The sequence below is a fragment of the Littorina saxatilis genome, linkage group LG8, assembly GCF_037325665.1.
Source record: "Littorina saxatilis isolate snail1 linkage group LG8, US_GU_Lsax_2.0, whole genome shotgun sequence".
Classification (NCBI taxonomy): domain Eukaryota; kingdom Metazoa; phylum Mollusca; class Gastropoda; order Littorinimorpha; family Littorinidae; genus Littorina; species Littorina saxatilis.
In genome coordinates this window covers 5,603,331-5,624,918 of record NC_090252.1, presented here as the reverse complement: position 1 = coordinate 5,624,918, position 21,588 = coordinate 5,603,331, and the positions used below count along the sequence as shown (strand labels likewise).

Below are 21,588 nucleotides of genomic sequence, written 5' to 3'. Positions count from 1 at the left end.
GACACACACACCACGACCCTCGTCTCGATTCCCCCTCTATGTTTTTACTTGACTAAATGTAAAAACACTCGTTAGTTTATCCCAGCGAAGCTGGAGGTATCCCATGAACGCGAATTTAGCTTCCCTTGGAAAGTGGCTCGCTCAGGAGGCCTGTTAGTCTGACACTATAAGGACAGAGTTCTGAACATAGATGACAAAGATTCCGGAATGAACAAACATTTCGCGGATGCAGACACAGAAAGACGTCATGAAGAATGCGATGCTTCAAAAGATACAGACTGTGACGATGACTGTGACGTCATTCACATATACCGAGACGTCATTCACAGTTGTTCGGTCACTTCCGTCAAAAAGTAGATCTCTCCACAATGGCTGCTCCTGTGTTTAGGTTTGTCAAGCTTGAGTACACAAAACGTGTTTGTTCTCTCCTCTGTTGAAGCTGTGAGACATAAAGTTAATGCTATTCCGACTTGGTCGTGGGACAGTACCCGCTATTACGAGCTAGTCGTGTGACAGAGAGTTTTCTTGCACACGAGACTGTAGATGTTTCACGACGGCTTTAGCCGGAGTGAAACAGCAGCAGTCGAGTGTGCAAGAAAACTCTCTGTCACACGACTAGCTCGTAATGGCGATTATGTCTCACAGCTTCAACAGAGGAGAGAACAAACACGTTTTGCGTACTCACGCTTGATAAAAGAGATCTACTTTTTGACGAAAGTGACCGAACAACTATAAATGACGTCTTGGAATATGTGAATGACGTCACCGTCATCGTCATAGTCTGTATCTTTTGAAGCATCGCAATCTTCATGACGTCTTTCTGTGTCTGCATCCGCGAAATGTTTGTTCTTTCCGGGATCTTTGTCATCTATGTTCACAACTCTGTCCTTATAGTGTCAGACTAACAGGCCTCCTGAGCGAGCCACTTTCCAAGGGCAGCTAAATTCGCGTATGGAAACAGTACTGTCGTCTGGGATGCCGTTTTCAGTATTCTGAGCGTTGAAGAATTTGTAAAGAGAAGAAACGATAACAGCAGGAGAAATAAAAGTCGTGTGTGCATTTTGGGTTTTTTGGGGGGACGATTTCGAGTTTGAATCCGTTCTTGCACATGCTCCAAAGCGCGTAACATACAATCTTGCACACGTTTGCTTTAGTAGTGGCAAAGAAGGAAAGCGTGTGACATAGTTTTCTTCCACACGAGATTAGCTGATGTCTTCGTTAGACAATCAACGTAATCTCGTGTGGAAGAAAACGTCTGTCAGTGTCACACGACCAAGTCGGAATAGCAGGTAATGTATGTATGTATGTATGTATGTATGTATGTATGTATGTATGTATGTATGTATGTATGTATGTATGTGCTTGCGTCGGTGTTTATTTGTGTGTCCAGTACATATGTGCGCTCGTGTGTGTGTGTGTGTGTGTGTGTGTGTGTGTGTGTGTACCAGCTTTCATCTATGAAATTCGCTCCCAAACACTTATGTCAAAATGGACATAAAACTAAAGGGGTTAATTAAGTGGAAAAGTCTTCGAAAATACCTGTGTTTTTGCCAATGAACATGATGTTCTATCTTTATTTGAACAATTGTTAAGGGTCAGGATAATTTCTGAAATGTGTTGATATTCATGAGTGTGGGGAATGCAAAATGAGCGAAATGTAGGGAGTAGGGGCAGAACACTGACCGTTAATTATTGTTATGGTGAGGGACTTGATGTTCACATTTTGAACATAGCTTGAGAAGTAAATGGGGTTGAATTTACCACATTTTAAGGTATTTTCAAGTATTCAGAGGAATTATTTTACTTCTCAAAATGCAAAACAACACGCATTAGCGCTGCGCAACAAATGCATATAAAAAAGACTCTATAAAACATTGAACACTTTGTTTTGCTGTGCCTTCTTGCTGCATTCCATTCAAACAATGAGCATCTTCCATTAAAAAGAATTGACGACACTCCCCAGGGATTGGCTTGGGCGTCGGTCATCGGTCTTTTGCCATGTTAAATTCGGAAAAGACCAAGACACAAGATCAAGAGTCTCAATCCGTCAACTGACCGATAGACATGCAGCAGAGTCAGTCAGCTCGTCTTATTTTTGTCTGATGTCTTGTTCTTTCTTTCCTTTTCCCCTTCCTTACTTAATTGAAATAAATATGGTTATTGTGTCCTCAGACCTTTTATTCCTCTTCATGAAAGACCATTGGAAAATAAAAAAATAAAATTAAGAAATGATTGAACTTTCCTTTCATTTGTACATTGTAAACAACTTTCAGAAGTTTCTCCTCACTGCCGGAATGCACAATTGCGGCAGTCCCGTGGTGGAAGGAAAGTTTTTTTCTTGACTGATTGGTTTGCAAAATGACCGATTGATTCATGGCTGAGTCAGTCAATGGACCTCTAGTGGACAAAACCCAAGCCAATCCCTGACTCTCAGTGTAGATTTTTTAATCTTTATTTGTTTCCCAAAATGGTTACACAGTTTCGGAGCTCGCGTGTGACCTTGTATAAAGATCAAAGTCATCTACGTCAACATATTTGTGTTGGCGTAGGCTATGAGTATCCACAATATCAAAGCTCTGCCATCTTTTATCTTTGAAATTTGTTGACGTCTATTAGTGCGGAGGATGCAAAATGACAAGCGCGACATTTAGGGGGTAGGGATGGGAAACTGCCTGCAGTTTTATTTTTTGGCAAGGCACTTTATGTTCACATTTTTACCTTAGCTTTAAAAATGAATGGTCTACAACATAACCAATTTAAAGGAATGTCGAATTAATCTGAGGCACTCTTTTCCTTCTCTATATAAAAACAATGCAATAGCGCTACATAACATTAATTAGAAAAAGACGGCAATAAACCCACGAAAGTGCTTTATACTGTATTTTCTTGCTATATTCCAATAGGTGTTCCATTTACTTCCCCCCACAATTATCTAGCAGGTGGGTTCTACATTCGTACTATAGAATATTAGCTGTTATCTTCATGTGCCCATTTTCACGAAAACCAGAAGACTCTTTGTTATCAAAAAACAAATTCACAACAATGTCGAAAGTCCATGGGACTAAAAAAGTTCTCTGCAGAAATATAATGTAGACAGAATTTTCTTTCTCCCACAAAAATATTAAGAACTTCGAATTTCGTTGAAAAAAACGTGAACCTATGACCTATTTTTTTAAATTGAAACGGAAGGGGTGTGTGTGTGTGTGTGTGTGTGTGTGTGTGTGTGTGTGTGTGTGTGTGTGTGTCTGTGAATGGCCACCCTGTATTAGAAAGTCACTATTGCAAACTAAGTATTTTGACCGCAAGGTAACAGAAACACGCTTCAAAATGAAAGCCCATAGAACTTAACATGCCAATCATGCTAATGTCAACCATAGTCTGAACATTGTAAACATAAGACTAATGTGTTATGGGAAACATGTCTGATTCCTTCAAAGACAGCTAATCCTGCACAGCATCATTTTGCGATTCCGTCGAGGCTATCGAGTCTATCGATTTGTTGTCGTTGTCTTGGTCAACCGGTTGTTGTGGAGCGGTGTCCTGGACCGCCGAGTCCGCCGAGGCTGCCGAGGCTGCCGAGTCCGCCGAGGCTATCGAGTCTATCGACTTGTTGTCGTCTTGGTCAACCGGTTGTTGTGGAGCGGTGTCCTTGACCCCTTCCTCGCCAACATTCACTTCGCCACCGCTAGGCTGGGGCATCTCTGTCGTCCCATCCAAGGGTGCAGCCATGGATAGTGCCTTCAGAGCCGCCAGGTTGGCGTCTCTGTGGATATGATGATTTATTTGTAATCTAAACTAAATATCCCATTTCACGCAGTATATCTGTGGATATAGTACCTTGTTTGAAATCCAACCAAAATATTCAATTTCACACTGTTTGTAAGTGGATATGGTGCCTTGTTTGTAGTCTGACCAAAAGATATGTCACATGTGGTGTCTGTGGATATGATACATTTGATACATTGTTTGTAGTCTGACCAAAAGATATGTCACATTTGGTGTCTGTGGATATGATACATTGTTTGTAGTCTTACCCGAAAAATCCAATTTCACACAGTGTGTCTGTGGATATATACTACCTTGTTCCCTTCATGATTTTGCTACATGAGCGAACAGATTATGTGAAGAAAATCAGACCCACGTACCTTTCTGCTACTTCAGTTGTTTCTGCAGACATGAAGAAAGAAAAAAGGTGATACGATAAAGTTGAACGTAAAGCAAAAGTTTAGTTGCATCATTTCCAACAAGCACCCACATCTTTCACTTCTGGTTCCCTGGACAAACCGTATGGCTTTCACCTTGGGTCTGTTCATTAAGGATAACGAGGTCTTGCAAGTCGTGAATTGATACTGGGAAACACAAAACAAAATGTGTTCTCGTGCACTTCTTTTGTGTTCTCAGGCACTTCACAGTGGCTTTATCCCTGACACAATATGTTATGATGACATCACCAATAGTCTAGCCAAGACTACATGTAAATAACCCAGACACTAAGTTGTGGGCTCCAATCAAACAATGACATCATAGCTGGATGAGGTCACAGATACATTTTTCCCTGTTAGCAAAGTCGATATTTTCACACACACACACACACACACACACACACACACACACACACATACACACACACACACACACACACACACATTTACCACCCTAATACACACCCACGACCCAAACACACCCCCACACCACCCCAATACAAACCCACACAACCACAACCACAACACAATCCACACCACCCCAATACAAACCACCCACACACACACAACCACAACCACAACACAATCCACACCACCCCAATACAAACCACACACACACACACAACCACAACCACAACACACACCCACTTAAACCATTACACAACCACACACACAACCACGACCCCAACACAATCACACCATCCCAGTTGAGCGTATAAGAATGTCCATGTGTGCGATGTGTAAGTTGAGCGTATAAGAATGTCCATGTGTGCGATGTGTAAGTTGAGCGTATAAGAATGTCCATGTGTGCGATGTGTAAGTTGAGCGTATAAGAATGTTCATGTGTGCGATGTGTAAGTTGAGCGTATAAGAATGTCCATGTGAGCGATGTGTAAGTTGAGCGTATAAGAATGTCCATGTGTGCGATGTGTAAGTTGAGCGTATAAGAATGTCCATGTGTGCGATGTGTAAGTTGAGCGTATAAGAATGTTCATGTGTGCGATGTGTAAGTTGAGCGTATAAGAATGTCCATGTGTGCGATGTGTAAGTTGAGCGTATAAGAATGTCCATGTGTGCGATGTGTAAGTTGAGCGTATAAGAATGTCCATGTGTGCGATGTGTAAGTTGAGCGTATAAGAATGTCCATGTGTGCGATGTGTAAGTTGAGCGTATAAGAATGTTCATGTGTGCGATGTGTAAGTTGAGCGTATAAGAATGTCCATGTGTGCGATGTGTAAGTTGAGCGTATAAGAATGTCCATGTGTGCGATGTGTAAGTTGAGCGTATAAGAATGTCCATGTGTGCGATGTGTAAGTTGAGCGTATAAGAATGTCCATGTGTGCGATGTGTAAGTTGAGCGTATAAGAATGTCCATGTGTGCGATGTGTAAGTTGAGCGTATAAGAATGTCCATGTGTGCGATGTGTAAGTTGAGCGTATAAGAATGTTCATGTGTGCGATGTGTAAGTTGAGCGTATAAGAATGTCCATGTGTGCGATGTGTAAGTTGAGCGTATAAGAATGTTCATGTGTGCGATGTGTACGTGAGACATGGATGTGTTCATGTCTGAATGCGTAAGCACAATGCAAGGAATGTCCAGAGAGGTATGTGGGAGGTGTGTTTATAACCTGCCCTGTTATATAGTGCTATATGCCTTATGTAAAATCAATGTCTTGTTTGTATTATTGTTATGTACCACGCCTGAATTTCTCTATGAGATAATAAAGTATTCTTATTCTTATTCTTATTCAATACACCAAGGCACAGACAGAAACAAACACACACACAACAGATACATGGTCTCGAATACACTCACGCTCTCTCCGCTCTCGTCGTCTGAAGATGCAGTAGACGCAACACATACAAGCTAGAAGCGCCACTACTCCCGCGACAGTTCCGAGAATCAACGCAATGTCCCCTAAACACAAAAAACGTCTACATATTGTCTTCATTGAAACAAGAAAAGCAAATGCTTACACAACTGTCCTTCGTCATTTCCCATTGCAATGGAACCCCCCTTTTAAGACCCACCCCCCCCCCCCCCCCCAAAAAAAAAAAAAAAAAAAAAAGAAAAGAAAAAAAGACGTACTCTCTCCCCTGTAAGACCCCCCCCCCCCTCACCTATAAACAAAACTCACTCCCTTCTTCACCCCCCCTTCCTTTGTCATTATACCCAATCGAAGACCCCCATCTCCTGATTATACCTTCCGCCCTTTCGAGACCAAGCTTTCTCAGTTTTTCTATGTATAAACTCTGAACGTTTACCACCATTTTAAGACTCCTTGTTTTAAGACATAATCTAATAAGAGTGATTCAGGTCTTAACAGAAGTGTTTCATTGTAAGTGTGCCTTTTTTGGGCCTCAGAAACGGTTGACACCTACCCCCCTTGACAAAAGACTACACACAGACTAGAGAAGTCAGGTGCATCAAACAAAATGTTCTGAACAGGGAATTGAATGGCCTTTCCAATGGTTGTCCGAAACGTTTGGTTTGTGCATAATATTCTGATTTTTTGCAGATTTTAAAATACGGGGATATAGTTTTTGCCAGGTCGATTTTAGGAGTGACCTTGTTTGACAAGCTGTCACGGGATGCCTATACAAAGTACCATCAATCGGACAAATGATATGTACAGCTGACATAATGACATTTTCGAGCATATAAAGTGTTCAACTAAAATCAATTGCGTTTTACTGCTTTTCTTTGCGTGCGAAAATTGTTGCAATAAATGTTTGGCCAAGTTTATGACAACAACATTAAAAAACTCAAATAAGAACAATAAATCATACGAAGTAAGAACACCCAAAGTACTAGGCACGTCCGCCACATCCATACTGCACACACACACACACACACACACACACACACACACACACACACACACACACACACACACACACACACACAAACACACTTGTGCACATGAGTTGCTGGTAAGAGATAATAACCAATGCATTGCACTTCCATCACCATCCTAAAACGCACAGATAATACAAACGTTTGGCCATAATTAAAGAGAGAGAGAGAGAGAGAGAGAGAGAGAGAGAGAGAGAGAGAGAGAGAGAGAGAGAGAGAGAGAGAGAGAGAGAGAAAGAGAGAGAGAGAGAGAGAGAGAGAGAGAGAGAGAGAGAGAGAGAGAGAGAGAGAGAGAGAGAGAGAGAGAGAGAGAGAGAGAGAGAGAGAGAGGTAATGTGATATCATACCGTACCCTTAGCGCTTGTATTGGAACTCACTCCATCGTCCTTTTTACCAACAAATCCTTCTGTGAAACAACAAGAAGGGCAAAGCCCATACGACTCACATGCTTGACCTTGACCTTTACATGACCTTGACCTTCAGGGTCAAGGTCAAATAACTAAACCTAGCAATGACATCATACACTAAGAACTGCTTTACACATTTTTCCTACCAAAATACATGTGACCCAAGGTCAAGGTCATCCAAGGTCATGCAACACAAAGCTGTTAATTCAAGACATAGGAAGTACAATGGTGCTTATTGGCTCTTTCTACCATGAGATATGGTCACTTTTAGTGGTTCACTACCTTATTTTGGTCACATTTCATAAGGGTCAAAGTGACCTTGACCTTGATCATATGTGACCAAATGTGTCTCATGATGAAAGCATAACATGTGCCCCACATAATTTTTAAGTTATCTTCCATAGTTCAGGGTCAAGGTCACTTCAAAATATGTATACAATCCAACTTTGAAGAGCTCCTGTGACCTTGACCTTGAAGCAAGGTAAACCAAACTGGTATCAAAAGATGGGGCTTACTTTGCCCTATATATCATATATAGGTGAGGTATTCAATCTGAAAAACTTCAGAGAAAATGGGAAAAATGTGAAAAATAGCTGTTTTTTAGACAACATTTATGGCCCCTGCGACCTTGACCTTGAAGCAAGGTCAAGATGCTATGTATGTTTTTTGGGGCCTTGTCATCATACACCATCTTGCCAAATTTGGTACTGATAGACTGAATAGTGTCCAAGAAATATCCAACGTTAAAGTTTTCCGGACGGACGGACGGACGTCCGGACGGACGGACGGACGGACGACTCGGGTGAGTACATAGACTCACTTTTGCTTCGCATGTGAGTCAAAAATGAATAAAATTCATCAATCGAAGGTAGCATACGCATGTGTGTGTGTGTGTGTGTGTGTGTGTGTGTGTGTGTGTGTGTGTGTGTGTGTGTGTGTGTGTGTTACAATCACTCTGTATAGATCTCTCTTCCGTTTTCTCTCCCCCACCAACACAACCACTCTCTTTTTCTCTCTCTCTCTCACAATAATCTTACATATATATATATATATATATATCTGTCGATTTGACACACACGTACTCTTCTTCTCAGTTATTATGTCTCTCTCCTTCTCCCTCTCTTTATACCTTTCTATCTCTCGCCGCACCCCCCCCCCCCCTTCTTGTTCGTCCGTCTACCTTTATGGGTTGTTCGCAATTTGTGTGAATAAAGCAGACATCTTTGTTAGCTAATGACAATAAACAATCAAAGAGTCCCCCCCCTCTCTCTCTCTTTCTTTAAGCCAGGCTTGGATACCGACCACAGGAGAAGTCGTGCACAACGGCAGTGTCAGCTGGGCATTCACACTTGTCCGTGGAGCCACACGTGCCCCCCAGACTAGCGTCACACGCGATCACCTCCCCGCAGTCACTGCCGATCCTGCCGCTATTGGGCGCTGTGAATGATGTTTTCAGGGCAACATGTTATATTCGGTAAGTAACAAGGTTATTTACAACACAGCATGTTATATTCGGCAAGTAACAAGGTTATTTACAACGCAGCATGTTATAAGCGGTAAGTAACAAGGTTATTTACAACGCAACATGATATATTTGGTAAGTAACAAGGTTATTTACATCGCAACATGTTATATTCGGTAAGTAACAAGGTTATTTACAACGCAACATGTTATATTCGGTAAGTAACAAGGTTATTTACATCGCAACATGTTATATTCGGTAAGTAACAAGGTTATTTACATCGCAACATGTTATATTCGGTAAGTAACAAGGTTATTTACATCGCAGCATGTTATATTCGGTAAGTAACAAGGTTATTTACATCGCAACATGTTATATTCGGTAAGTAACAAGGTTATTTACAACGCAACGTGATATATTCGGTAAGTAACAAGGTTATTTACAACGCAACATGTTATATTCGGAAAGCAACAAGGTTATTTACAACGCAACATGATATATTCGGTAAGTTACAAGGTTATTTACAACGCATCATGTTATATTCGGTAAGTAACAAGGTTATTTATAACGCATCATGTTATATTCGGTAAGTTGCAAGGTTATTTACAACGCATCATGTTATATTCGGTAAGTAACAAGGTTATTTACAACGCATCATGTTATATTCGGTAAGTAACAAGGTTATTTACAACGCAACGTGTTATATTCGGTAAGTAACAAGGTTATTTACAACGCAACATGTTATGTTCAGTAAATAACAAGGTTATTTACAACGCAACATGTTATATTTGGACAGGAACAATGTGTTCACAGGGAAAGATGCTATTTTGGATAGTAACAACGTGTTCACAACAAAAGATGTTCTATTTGGATAGTAACAAGGTGTTTAAATGGCAGGGCGTTCTGTAAGAATAGTAGCAAGGTATTCATTATGCAAGAAGTTATTATTATATTTTCAATATTTCTGACTGTTAGCAAATGATAACAGACATGTCGAGAAATAATATATCAAAATGAGCAGTTAGGTGAATTCTGATAGAATTTCGAGACATTTCTTTTATCATTTGCTAACAGTCAGTATATTAGAAATAACGTGGGTTTTTTCCGTGCGTGGTGACAAAAATAATACCCGAAAAGACCCTGCGAGTAAAATGTCGCCATTTTGGCTTGGTTGGTTACGATGTAAACAGAGAGACAGAGAAGCTGCACGCTGCACACACCAATTGACCCATTCACCTGGCTTGCTTGACATAGGCTACATCCTTTCTAACTGACTTGTTATACATTGACATTGATAGTTTTATTCTTCTTCTTCTTCGTCGTTCGCTAGTTAGTTTTTATCATAAGAACCTTTTCAAATTCCTATTTATACATAAATGCATATTTCATATTGTAAAGCAGTATGCATTGTTAGAGGATTTTTTAGTAGCAGTGTTTAAATGTCGAAGCTGCTTTTCCCATTTTTACCCAAGAGACCGACTGTATATTGTGTTATTGTATTTGTCAGACTTGATTGTACCAAGTCCCTACACATGTTGTAATGCGCTTAGAGCCAAATATGTTTGTTTTTTGTAAGGGATAGGCGCAATATAAATACACTTTATTATTATTATTATAACTTTTAAAAATTCGAACTGTACTGACTTCGTTTTGATGATCAGTTATGTGGTGTTTAACAATGTTTGTGTAACAAGCTGTCAGTTTATCGTTTAGATTTTAAAAGTTAGATCTAGCGCCAAAATGAGGCTTCCGATTTGTTTTAATGTACTTCCTTTCTAACTGCAAAAAATACATTCTTTGAAAATGTCTTTCTCAACGGAAAGCAGCGAGAATGTTCCAGTTCGGTGAGAGTTCAAATGGAAGTATGTTTGCACTCTGTGTAGAGGCTCGGGGAGCAGAAACAGATGGTTAACGGGACACGGAGGGTGGCTTTAAACAAAGTTCGACGTAGCACGGACTATGGGATTGCATTACAGCTTGGCTGTAGCATATTCTTGGCTCAAGGCCTCGGGGAGATGACGTGCGTAAATTTCATTCTGTGAGTTCGACGCGTTGACTGAATGTCGTAATTTTGCTTAATGCGGCTTGTTCTTGTATTGTTTTGGAATGAATGATAGCAGAATATCGAACGCGCGTGAGAGCATTCCCTCTGTCTGTCTGCCGCTGATTCCTGATGGATTTATAGCACCAAGGTTGTTAACAAGGCAATATATCATATTTGGAAAGTAAGACGCCATTTGTACAAGACAGAAGAGAATGACAACGTAACTTGTTAACCTATGGCCGACCATAACAAGATTAAGGTAAGTTTAGCTTTTACATCTTTTTTGTGTTAGCTGAAGGACCCCGGCCCACACACACAAAAACACACCCTGAAATGGTCGCTTCTAATTGAAAACGTGATGCATAGGTTGCCTATAACGTCAGTCAATACTACGCCAAGAATGACGAGTTATTTCAAGCTACTTTCCAGACGTGATTGGGCACACATGCTGACGATGACGATGACGACGACGATAATCACGACGACGAAGATGATGATGATGATGATGATGATGATGATGATGATGATGATGATGATGATGATGATGATGATGATGATTGCACATATTATGTACATACCACAAATGGCGCCGTATGTTATGGAGATCTCTCTCGAACACACACAGTAAGAGCTTAAGCACACAGCTCCAGCCGCGCACTGTTCCGTGTTGTTACACTTATGGGCTTTACCATACCCTGCACACAATAGTTCACGCACATTAATTTTTCGTCACACTGTTCTGTGACGTTACACTCTGGTGCGTTTCCGTAACCTACACACAACACTTCACAACACACTACGTCGCATCTGCTAACCACGTGATTGAAACTTCATTAATTTTGTCCTTAAAAAACATAATGGCTCATAATAAAAAAAATATGTAAAAAATAACGTTAACACTTTCTCGAATGCTAAAGACGTTGGATCATTCAAACAGTTCTAGCGTCTGATGACATCCAGACATGACGCAAGTCTGATTGACTTTTGGCAAGCTTCAAGATCAGTATCGGGTCGAGTTCAGTTAAAACACGAACCAATTATCAGTTTCTTAAATGTTGCACAAGAGTTTGACTGAGAATGTCCAAAGCAAAATCGAATTTCGAAATAATGTCTTTTGTTCAAACAATCGGGGACCGGCATCGTAGAAAGTACCGCAAAGCTCAGCGGAAACTACCAGTGGTGATACATATTTGACGCTACAGTGAAACAATGAACTAAGATCTGCATTTATTAAATAGAAAAAACGCCGTCTAAGCAAAGTTCGCTCAATAATTTGTCTCTGGGAAGAACAGAGGTCGGAGTTGTGTATTAACTGTGGCGCCAAGGGCGTGTCTCCACGGGTTACTTCCCCTGAGAAGTCGGATAAGGACAAAAACTCACTGCACTTATTGAGCTGGTCGCAGAAGGTACCGGTCTTACAGTCGGAGTTGCCCGTCGTGCAGGACCCGTTCAAGGCGATTTCTGAAACCAAACCCAGAGCTACACGTCATTGGCGTTAACAACGCTATGGAAGTGAACTCACCCAAAGCTAAACGTCATTGGTGTTAACAACGCTATGGAAGTGAATTCACCCAGAGCTACACGTCATTGGCGTTAACAACGCTATGGAAGTGAACTCACCCAGAGCTAAACGTCATTGGTGTTAACAACGCTATGGAAGTGAATTCACCCAGAGCTACACGTCATTGGCGTTAACAACGCTATGGAAGTGAACTCACCCAGAGCTAAACGTCATTGGTGTTAACAACGCTATGGAAGTGAATTCACCCAGAGCTAAACGTCATTGGTGTTAACAACGCTATGGAAGTGAACTCACCCAGAGTTAACGTCATTGGTGTTAACAACGCTATGGAAGTGAATTCACCCAGAGCTAAACGTCATTGGTGTTAACAACGCTATGGAAGTGAACTCACCCAGAGCTAAACGTCATTGGTGTTAACAACGCTATGGAAGTGAACTCACCCAGAGCTAAACGTCATTGGCGTTAACAACACTATGGAAGTGAACTCACCCAGAGCTAAACGTCATTGGTGTTAACAACGCTATGGAAGTGAATTCACCCAGAGCTACACGTCATTGGCGTTAACAACGCTATGAAAGTGAACTCACCCAGAGCTACAAGTCACTGGCACTAACAACGCTATGAAAGTGAACTCACGCAGAGCTACAAGTCATTGGCACTAACAACGCTATGGAAGTGAACTCGCCCAGAGCTACAAGTCACTGGCGCTAACAACGCTATGGAAGTGAACTCACCCAGAGCTACAAGTCACTGGCGCTAACAACGCTATGAAAGTGAACTCACCCAGAGCTACAAGTCAGTGGCGCTAACAACGCTATGGAAGTGAAGAAACCCAAAGCTTCCAGTCATTGGTGCTAATAACGGTACTTCTTTTTGTGTTTTATTCTCTCTCTCTCTCTCTCTGTCTTTGTCTCTATTTTTTTACTTTTATGTTTATCTTTTGTAATTGTTTTACGTTTGTGTATATGTATATAAGATTAGAGTAGTCCCTCTCTGGGCGAGGGCTGGTTGAAAAGAAGCTCGTTTGTATTGCTTATGTCTCTCTCTCTCTCTCTCTCTCTCTCTCTCTCTCTCTCTCTCTCTCTCTCTCTCTCTCTCCTTGTTGTACTTACTCATCGAGCAATTCCGCTCGTTGGCAAAACCATTCCGCTTGCTAGGCTGGTCACATTTTCTTTAAGCGCATATTTCACACGTTCACGGCAAAGTGAATCGAAGAATAATATATGTTCAATAATAACTTTGTTTAGTGTTTATGGGCTGTGTATGAATTGCCTTTCTTTGCTTTTCCTGAGCAATACTTCGGCAAGCTACATGCAAATTGAACGGCTTGTCTTCCCAGGTAGAAGGTGATCTGTGGTAGTAAAATCAGGCCTCAGGCGAATAATTAACTGACATCCCAGTGAGAATCAGCTCCGATCTATCCTTTCTCTACAAGGGCTCATAAAACTGTGTGTCCCTGTGTCCTATATACATCAGAAGCCGAATTCATGCAGTAGAACATTCATACATATGTGTGGTATCGTGCGTGCAGTCGTGACTGACGTAATCGTCTTCTAGGTTCCATACAGAATAGATACAACTCGTCACTAGATCTATTTCGCAGACGAGATGTCCTGCCGGATTTGTGCAGACCCGAATCTACGGAGTAAATTTAATCGGTTAGACAAATAACATTTATGTGAAGGTCTCACACAACTACCAAGAGTCCTCCTGTTTTTGGACCCTCTAAAATTCCGCTTATGGGTCATTATAATTGGGGGTCCCGGGAGCCTCTAGGTAGAGAGTCCATGGGGAACCCTGTGCACTGTCCGCTAAACAGAACGCTATAGAGAGTCGATGGGGAACCCTGTGCACTGTCCGCTAAACAGAACGCTATAGAGAGTCGATGGGGAACCCTGTGCACTGTCCGCTAAACAGAACGCTATAGAGAGTCGATGGGGAACCCTGTGCACTGTCCGCTAAACAGAACGCTATAGAGAGTCGATGGGGAACCCTGTGCACTGTCCGCTAAACAGAACGCTATTGTTATTAGAAACATGTGTACAAACATCGATGCTGCGACTGCGTCGCTCAGTGCACAGGTCGAGCAACGTGTGGACAAACACCGCTTTCCAGTCATTGGTCTACGATATCCCATGTAGCTTGCCTCAATGTTCCCGAGGAAAAGAATTCTCTCACAACCTACGAACACTATTGCAACATAGGAACAAGGACGTTCAACACAATCTTGTAGGCAGACAGAATGTGTGTGTGTGTGTGTGTGTGTGTGTGTGTGTGTGTGTGTGTGTGTGTGCGTACGAGTAAAAAAAAAGAAAGAAAGAGAGAGAGAGAGAGACCAAGAGAGAGAAAGAAAAAAAAAGAAGACAGAGAAAGACAGATAGGGGGCGTGGGGTGGATTGGTGTGGAGAGTCCAGGGGCTCACTGCATGTGCCGTCCTCGTTGCAGATCGCTTCGGTCCGACAATCCATGTCCTTTTCACATATCTGGCCCAGTTTCAGCCCTGCCACACACCAAATCATTTTATTTACTTTATTTTCCCGTTGCTCACTTTTTTAAGTGGCATTCTCCCAGCGGAAAGCTAGCGGTAACAAGAGTTGCACTACTTAGGCGTTTGTGTGTGTAAAGATGTAATGAGCTATCCTGAATACTTTGCAGAACGATCAAAGTCTTTACGTGCCACTGTGGTGATATGGGGGTCTTAAGTCTATTGCTCGACCAACTGAGAAACTCGGCCCCCAGTTATTTGCAACCAGTTACAGTGTTAGACAGGCTGTAATGAGACAGACCTGCCTTACACCAAATCCATACAACCATATGTGACCCTCCACCACGAAATGAGTCGCATGTCACCTTTGCATGATTTTCATATTTGTACATTTTCCTGAAGAGTTTTTTATGCTCTATCCGGTGGTGAAAACCGTTTTAGAAAAGAGCGCAAACTGTTTGAGTTATAAGCCTGTGACTAAGGGGACCCTCGCACTGTTACCAGACACTCCCCGGACTTATATTAAGCCTAGCGCAGAACCGCGCGAGGTGACATGCGACTCATTTCGTGGTGGAGGGTCACATATCACGTTTCATAGATCAAAGAAAGATGATTATGAACGGTCAGTTACTACTAACTAACTAACCACACCACGATCCACTTTCGCAGTCATACAAAAAGATAGAATCAATAACAAATATGAATTTGAGACGCCTGTTTATATACGATCTCGCCACCTCTCTCAACACTTCACTTCAATGGTTGTTATACGTCCAAGACGTAAAAAAGGGTAACTGACAAAAGTGCCAGTTAAAGTTTATTAAATGATAATAACACGCTGAACTCGTGTACAGATAAAGAAAAACTAACTGATCTGCAAAAAGCGCTAGTTTAGGCAGGTGTCACACCCCCACGTTGTCACCACTGAAATATAATCACAAATGTATAAGATGACTTTAATTGGTGGTGAAAAGCGCAATAACACGGTGCACTTAGCTTTCTGCCACGAAGTGGGCGACCCGTAAATAGTCTATCTCCACAACTGCTCCGCCGGTTGGCGTGGAGCGAAGCAGTGAATAGTGGAGATATCAGGCGCCTCACTCAGCCGCTGAAGGTCCTCCCCGTAAATACCAGAAATGGTAAGTAGTGGAACAGGTAGAACAGCAACAGCAACAGCAACAACCACCAGAACACCAGAACACCAGAACACCAGAACACCAGAACACCAGTAGCTCCAGAAGCTCAACAGCCTATGAATGTGTAGCTCTCCTTAATGCTACTCCTACACTGTGCCGAATTACCCTTCCGAAAAGAATTTTCCAATAATTCGCCATGATCGGGACATGGTCGCAAGACATTCGTAAATGTTCTTAACTATTCGCTACCATTCGTCTCGTGTTTCGAACATAGTAACATGTTCCTAATATTCACAAGGAAGTCATATTTTTAACTTTTTCCCAACGTACTCAAGACATTTGTAATCATCGCAATGTATTTGTAACGCTCGCAACGATTCGTTATGCCTGTCTTGTGCTGTGCCGAATATTATTGCGAACATTCGTAAACATCGCAATGTATTCGTAAAGCTCACAAGGCATTCGCAAACATTCGTTATGCCTGTCTTACACTGTGCCGAATATCCTTGCGAATATAGATTCTTATGCATTCGCAATGATCGGTAGACATTCGCAAGCACTTGCAACCATTCGTAAGACATTCGCAAGGATCCGTAAAGCATCAAATGGCCAATATTGTTCCTGTCCATTCGTCTATTTTTTTGGCCTAATATAACCTTTTCATATAGACATTTCTTGCGAATGTCTTACGAATGGTTGCGAGTGCTTGCGAATGTGTACCGGTCATCGCGAATGCCTTGCGAGCGCTACGAATACCTTTACGATGATTACGAATGGCTTACGAATATGCCTTCCTTGCGAATATTAGATGCATGTTGCTAATATTCGGAACAAGAGACGAATGGGGGTGAATGGTTAGGAACATTTACGAATGTCTTGGGACCATGTCCCGATCATTATTGGCGAATTCTATTCGCAAGGAAAATTCGGCACAGTGTAAAAGCAGTATTACGAACAATGCGAATTGCATAATCGCTTTATTCGTAAAATATTTGCAAGCACTCGCAACACTCGCAACGTTCGTAATACGTCCGTAAGGCATTCGTATAAGGATTTGTATGCATTCGCAATGATCGGTAAGGCTTCGAATTTTCAATATTTTTTCCTGTCCATTCGTCTCTTTTTTTGCCGAATACAACATGTTTATATTCGCAAGGATATTCGGCACAGTGTAAGACAGGCTTGAGCGAAACCGCTTCCGTGTATGACTTATCGTTGTTCACTGACGGAGAAGCGCGTCGACCTCATAAGTCTTCCACTGCGTTGAAATCCTTCAAAACCCAGTCAAGTAATACCTGACTCGTCAAAATATATCTTGCAGCGAAAAGGCGGTCGATTCTCCGTTATTCTAAGAGCCCTCCTGTGCAACGCAGAGCAGGCACGTTGACAAAAAATATCACCACGTGTTGAAAACCATTAACTCCTAGACGAGAAACGACCTTAACGCCGTCAAAACATATGCCAAATGGGCAGTTACAATGTCTCTCCCCTAGCTGGTCAAAAACATCACGTGACTCCAGCAACCAACCGCTATCGTCAAAAGTATATCGCAATTTAGCTGACTTTGCCAAGCCAGCAGAATTTCTCACGTGAAAACCCTGTACACAATATTACACCTCGCACCCCAGCCCATGCATGGAGGTAAACGAATTCCTCGTGCCCAGCTAGTCAGCACAAATCATCCAGTTGCGATAAGCACAGGCGCTTTGCATCGCACTTTCGGAAAGGCACCCTACAGAGAGTTTCTTCCTCAATCAATGTCTCCAAACCGTGACAAACCATCTAGTTCTGTTAGATATGCTGTAATAATTAAGACTGCCTCATAAAAATCCATGCAACCAACCAGTTGTGTTCGACATGCTGCACACACACAAAAAGCAATCAAACAACAAATCAATGCTACAATCGAGTACTCTTAGACATGCCTTAATAAGACAGACCTGCCACACACCAAATCCATCTGTCAACAGTATATCGCCTTCAGCAACGTTTTGTCAACACTAGAAGCACTGCTGATACACAACGAAGTGGAAGACCTCGCGTTACCACACAGAGACAAGATCGCCAGATCCTGCGTCATCATTTGAGAAACCGATTCCATACAGCCAATGAAACAGCCAGGAACACCGTCAGTAACCACCAGAGACCTATCAGTGGCCAGACAATACGCCGAAGACTTGCTGAGCGAGACCTCCAAAACTGCCGTCCCGCTAGACGACCAGTCCTCACTCAAAGACATCGCATGGCGCGCCAGCAGTGGGCCCAGGATCACATCAACTGGAACTGGAGACAATGGCGAAACATTCTGTTCACCGATGAGAGCCGTTTCTGCATTAGTCATGTTGATGGGCGTGTCAGAGTGTGACGAAGAAGAGGTGAACGCTATGCTGGTGACTGCGTCATGGAACACAATCCCTGGGACCTGTGTTTTTCAACAATCTTGGTCCTGGTCGGGGAAACGGCATCACAGCACAGCGTTATATTGACCAGATCTTACAGCCTCATGTTGTGCCCTTTTTCCAGGCGCGCAGAAACTGTGTTCTGCAGCAAGACAACGCTCGCACGCACACAGCCAGGGTCACCCAGGCCTTCCTGCAGCCCAATGACATCGACATCATGGCCTGGCCCGCCCTCAGCCCAGATTTGAATCCTATTGAACATTTCTGGGACCAACTTCAAAGAAAGATCAACCAATTACGCCCAGGACCAAGAACTGCCGCAGAACTGCGTCAGGCTCTTATCAATGCCTGGTGCAACATCCCGAGAGACGCCATCAACCGACTTATTCACTCCATCAGGCGCCGCTGCCAGGCCGTCATCAACGTCCATGGGTGTCACACACCGTACTGACCATCTGCAGAGGCCCCCTTTGCCCGTGGCAGCAAAAAACTATGCCATAGTCAAGAACAGTGTGCGAGGAACATACCCCCGTAATTTTGATTCGTTTCGATGTTACGTTTATGAGAAATGATATTTTAAAATTGTGATTAAACGTTTTTCTGGAGAAAATTCGCGTTTCTTTTGTTGCTCGGTATATGCTACCCGTCATAAAAACCATCTATGCTACCCGTCATAAAAACCATCTATGCTACCCGTCATAAAAACCATCTATGCTACCCGTCATAAAAACCATCTATGCTACCCGTCATAAAAACCATCTATGCTACCCGTCATAAAAACAATCTATGCTACCCGTCATAAAAACCATCTATGCTGCCCGTCATAAAAAAATCTATGCTGCCCGTCATAAAAACCATCTATGCTACCCGTCATAAAAACCATCTATGCTACCCGTGGGTGGCCGAGTGGTAACGCACTTGCGCTCGGAAGCGAGAGGTTGCAAGTTCGACCCTGGGTCAGGGCGTTAGCAATTTTCTCCCCCCTTTCCTAACCTAGGTGGTGGGTTCAAGCGCTAGTCTTTCGGATGAGACGAAAAACCGAGGTCCCTTCGTGTACACTACATTGGGGTGTGCACGTTAAAGATCCCACGATTGACAAAAGGGTCTTTCCTGGCAAAATTGTATAGGCATAGATAAAAATGTCCACCAAAATACCCGTGTGACTTGGAATAATAGGCCGTGAAAAGTAGGATATGCGCCGAAATGGCTGCGATCTGCTGGCCGATGTGAATGCGTGATGTATTGTGTAAAAAAAAAAATTCCATCTCACACGGCATAAATAAATCCCTGCGCCTTGAATATGTGCGCGATATAAATTGCATAAAATAAAAATAAAAACATTTAAAACAAAATCCCTGCGCTTAGAACTGTACCCACGGAATACGCGCGATATAAGCCTCATATTGATTGATTGATTGATAAAAACCACCTATGCTCCCCGTCATAAAAAACCTAGTCAGATGTGTGTGAGTGTGCATCTTTGCGGTGATGCCATTTTTGGTAAAAAGCATTTGTATGACTGGAAAGGCCATCCACTCTCCCACTTACATTCGTCAACAAAATATTGCAACAAATGTCGCACTGAAAGTAAAACAGTAATTCCTAGGTTTGTCACAATAATTGTTTGGCAAAGTTCATGTTCAGCAAACAGGCTGATTTTACACAAAGCAATGTCTGTTCACTTCCTACACCACGGATGCCCTTTAAATCAAATCTACAAAAAGCATGGCTCCCGCGTAAACTGGACAAAAAAGTGAGAACAGCTAAAATTTACAATGTTTCACACCCATGGAAAAAACAAACCAATTATTTCAAAAACAGTCAGTTTTGTTATCTATCTTGCTTAACCTTGACCGGGTCACGCTTTGGACTACACTGTCCGGATGATGTGGTTCGTGTTCGACCCTTACTTTCTAAAGAAGGATTCAACGTAAAAAGTGTGGTTCGTACACGACCCACGCCATCCGAATTGGGATACATTTCCTTACCGCCTCTTTGCAGATGATGGGTCGCACACGACCCACGCCATCCGAATAGGGATAAACTCCTTACCGCCTCTTTGCAGATTATGGGTCGCACACGACCCACGCCATCCGAATTGGGATAAACTCCTTACCGCCTCTTTGCAGATTATGGGTCGCACACGACCCACGCCATCCGAATTGGGATAAACTCCTTACCGCCTCTTTGCAGATTATGGGTCGCACACGAACTACGCTATCCGAATAGGGATAAACACCGTACATGGCTTTTTTTAATTCCATATGGGTCGCCCACGACCAGGCAGGTGTTTTGCAAACTTGAAAGCAATATTTCTTCTGAAATTAGGGAATTTGATACAGTTTCGTCGAAGGCAATCGATATAAATACAACTAGACCAGACTTGATGGCAGTTGTTGTACACAGTATGCGAAAGTCTATGAATAAACAGTTGAAGCGCATTAATGGTTTACTGATGTTAAATAAAAATGCAAGCAATCTATGAGTCATCAATGTTGTTATAAGCCATTCCTTGTGTGTTTCATCATGTTAGTTTGGCTTCTTTTGCGAAAAGCTCAAACCGTTCTCAGGCGTGCTGGGCCTTTGATGCATTGCCTTTAGACTTTGGGAACGACGTGCAAACAAATGTCGTTCAATGCACACTAGGTCGTTTGCAATATTAGTAATGCTATTATGCGACATGCATGGCCAGAAAGAGTTTAAACATTATATGTAGTTTATTTCAAACGCAACGAAAAAAACATGCAACGAATTTTTGTTTTGTTTTGTCGTTGTTCTTTATTGTTGTTCTTTGGCCATTTACGTTGAATGACTTGTTATACATTGACATTGATAGTTTTATTCTTCTTCTTCTTCGTCGTTCGCTAGATAGTTTTATTATAAGAACCTTTTCTAATTCCTATTAACTCGATGTTTTTTTAACTGTATTTATACATAAATGCATATTGTAAAGCAGTATGCATTGTTAGAGGATCTTTTAGTAGCAGTGTTTAAATGTCGAAGCTGCTTTTCCAGTTTCACCTAAGAGACCGACTGTATATTGTGTTATTGTATTTGTCAGACTTGATTGTACCA

The 21,588-nt window shown here is 42.1% G+C and overlaps 1 protein-coding gene across 4 annotated transcripts in view; it reads right to left on the bottom strand.

Annotated features, from left to right (window-relative positions):
* Positions 1-1,936: 1,936 nt before the first annotated feature.
* The window catches only part of LOC138972611 (uncharacterized), a 255,147-nt gene continuing 235,495 nt past the window's right edge, over positions 1,937-21,588 (bottom strand). For all 4 annotated transcript variants that reach the window (XM_070345265.1, XM_070345267.1, XM_070345268.1 and 1 more), the window contains 8 exons: positions 14,916-14,993; positions 12,352-12,432; positions 11,550-11,666; positions 8,768-8,902; positions 7,411-7,464; positions 6,018-6,119; positions 4,146-4,167; positions 1,937-3,763 (listed from right to left, as the gene is read on the bottom strand). In XM_070345265.1, the coding sequence (XP_070201366.1) occupies positions 3,442-3,763; positions 4,146-4,167; positions 6,018-6,119; positions 7,411-7,464; positions 8,768-8,902; positions 11,550-11,666; positions 12,352-12,432; positions 14,916-14,993 (911 nt within the window). In that variant the 3' untranslated portion in view covers positions 1,937-3,441. The remainder of the gene's footprint in view (positions 3,764-4,145; positions 4,168-6,017; positions 6,120-7,410; positions 7,465-8,767; positions 8,903-11,549; positions 11,667-12,351; positions 12,433-14,915; positions 14,994-21,588) is intronic.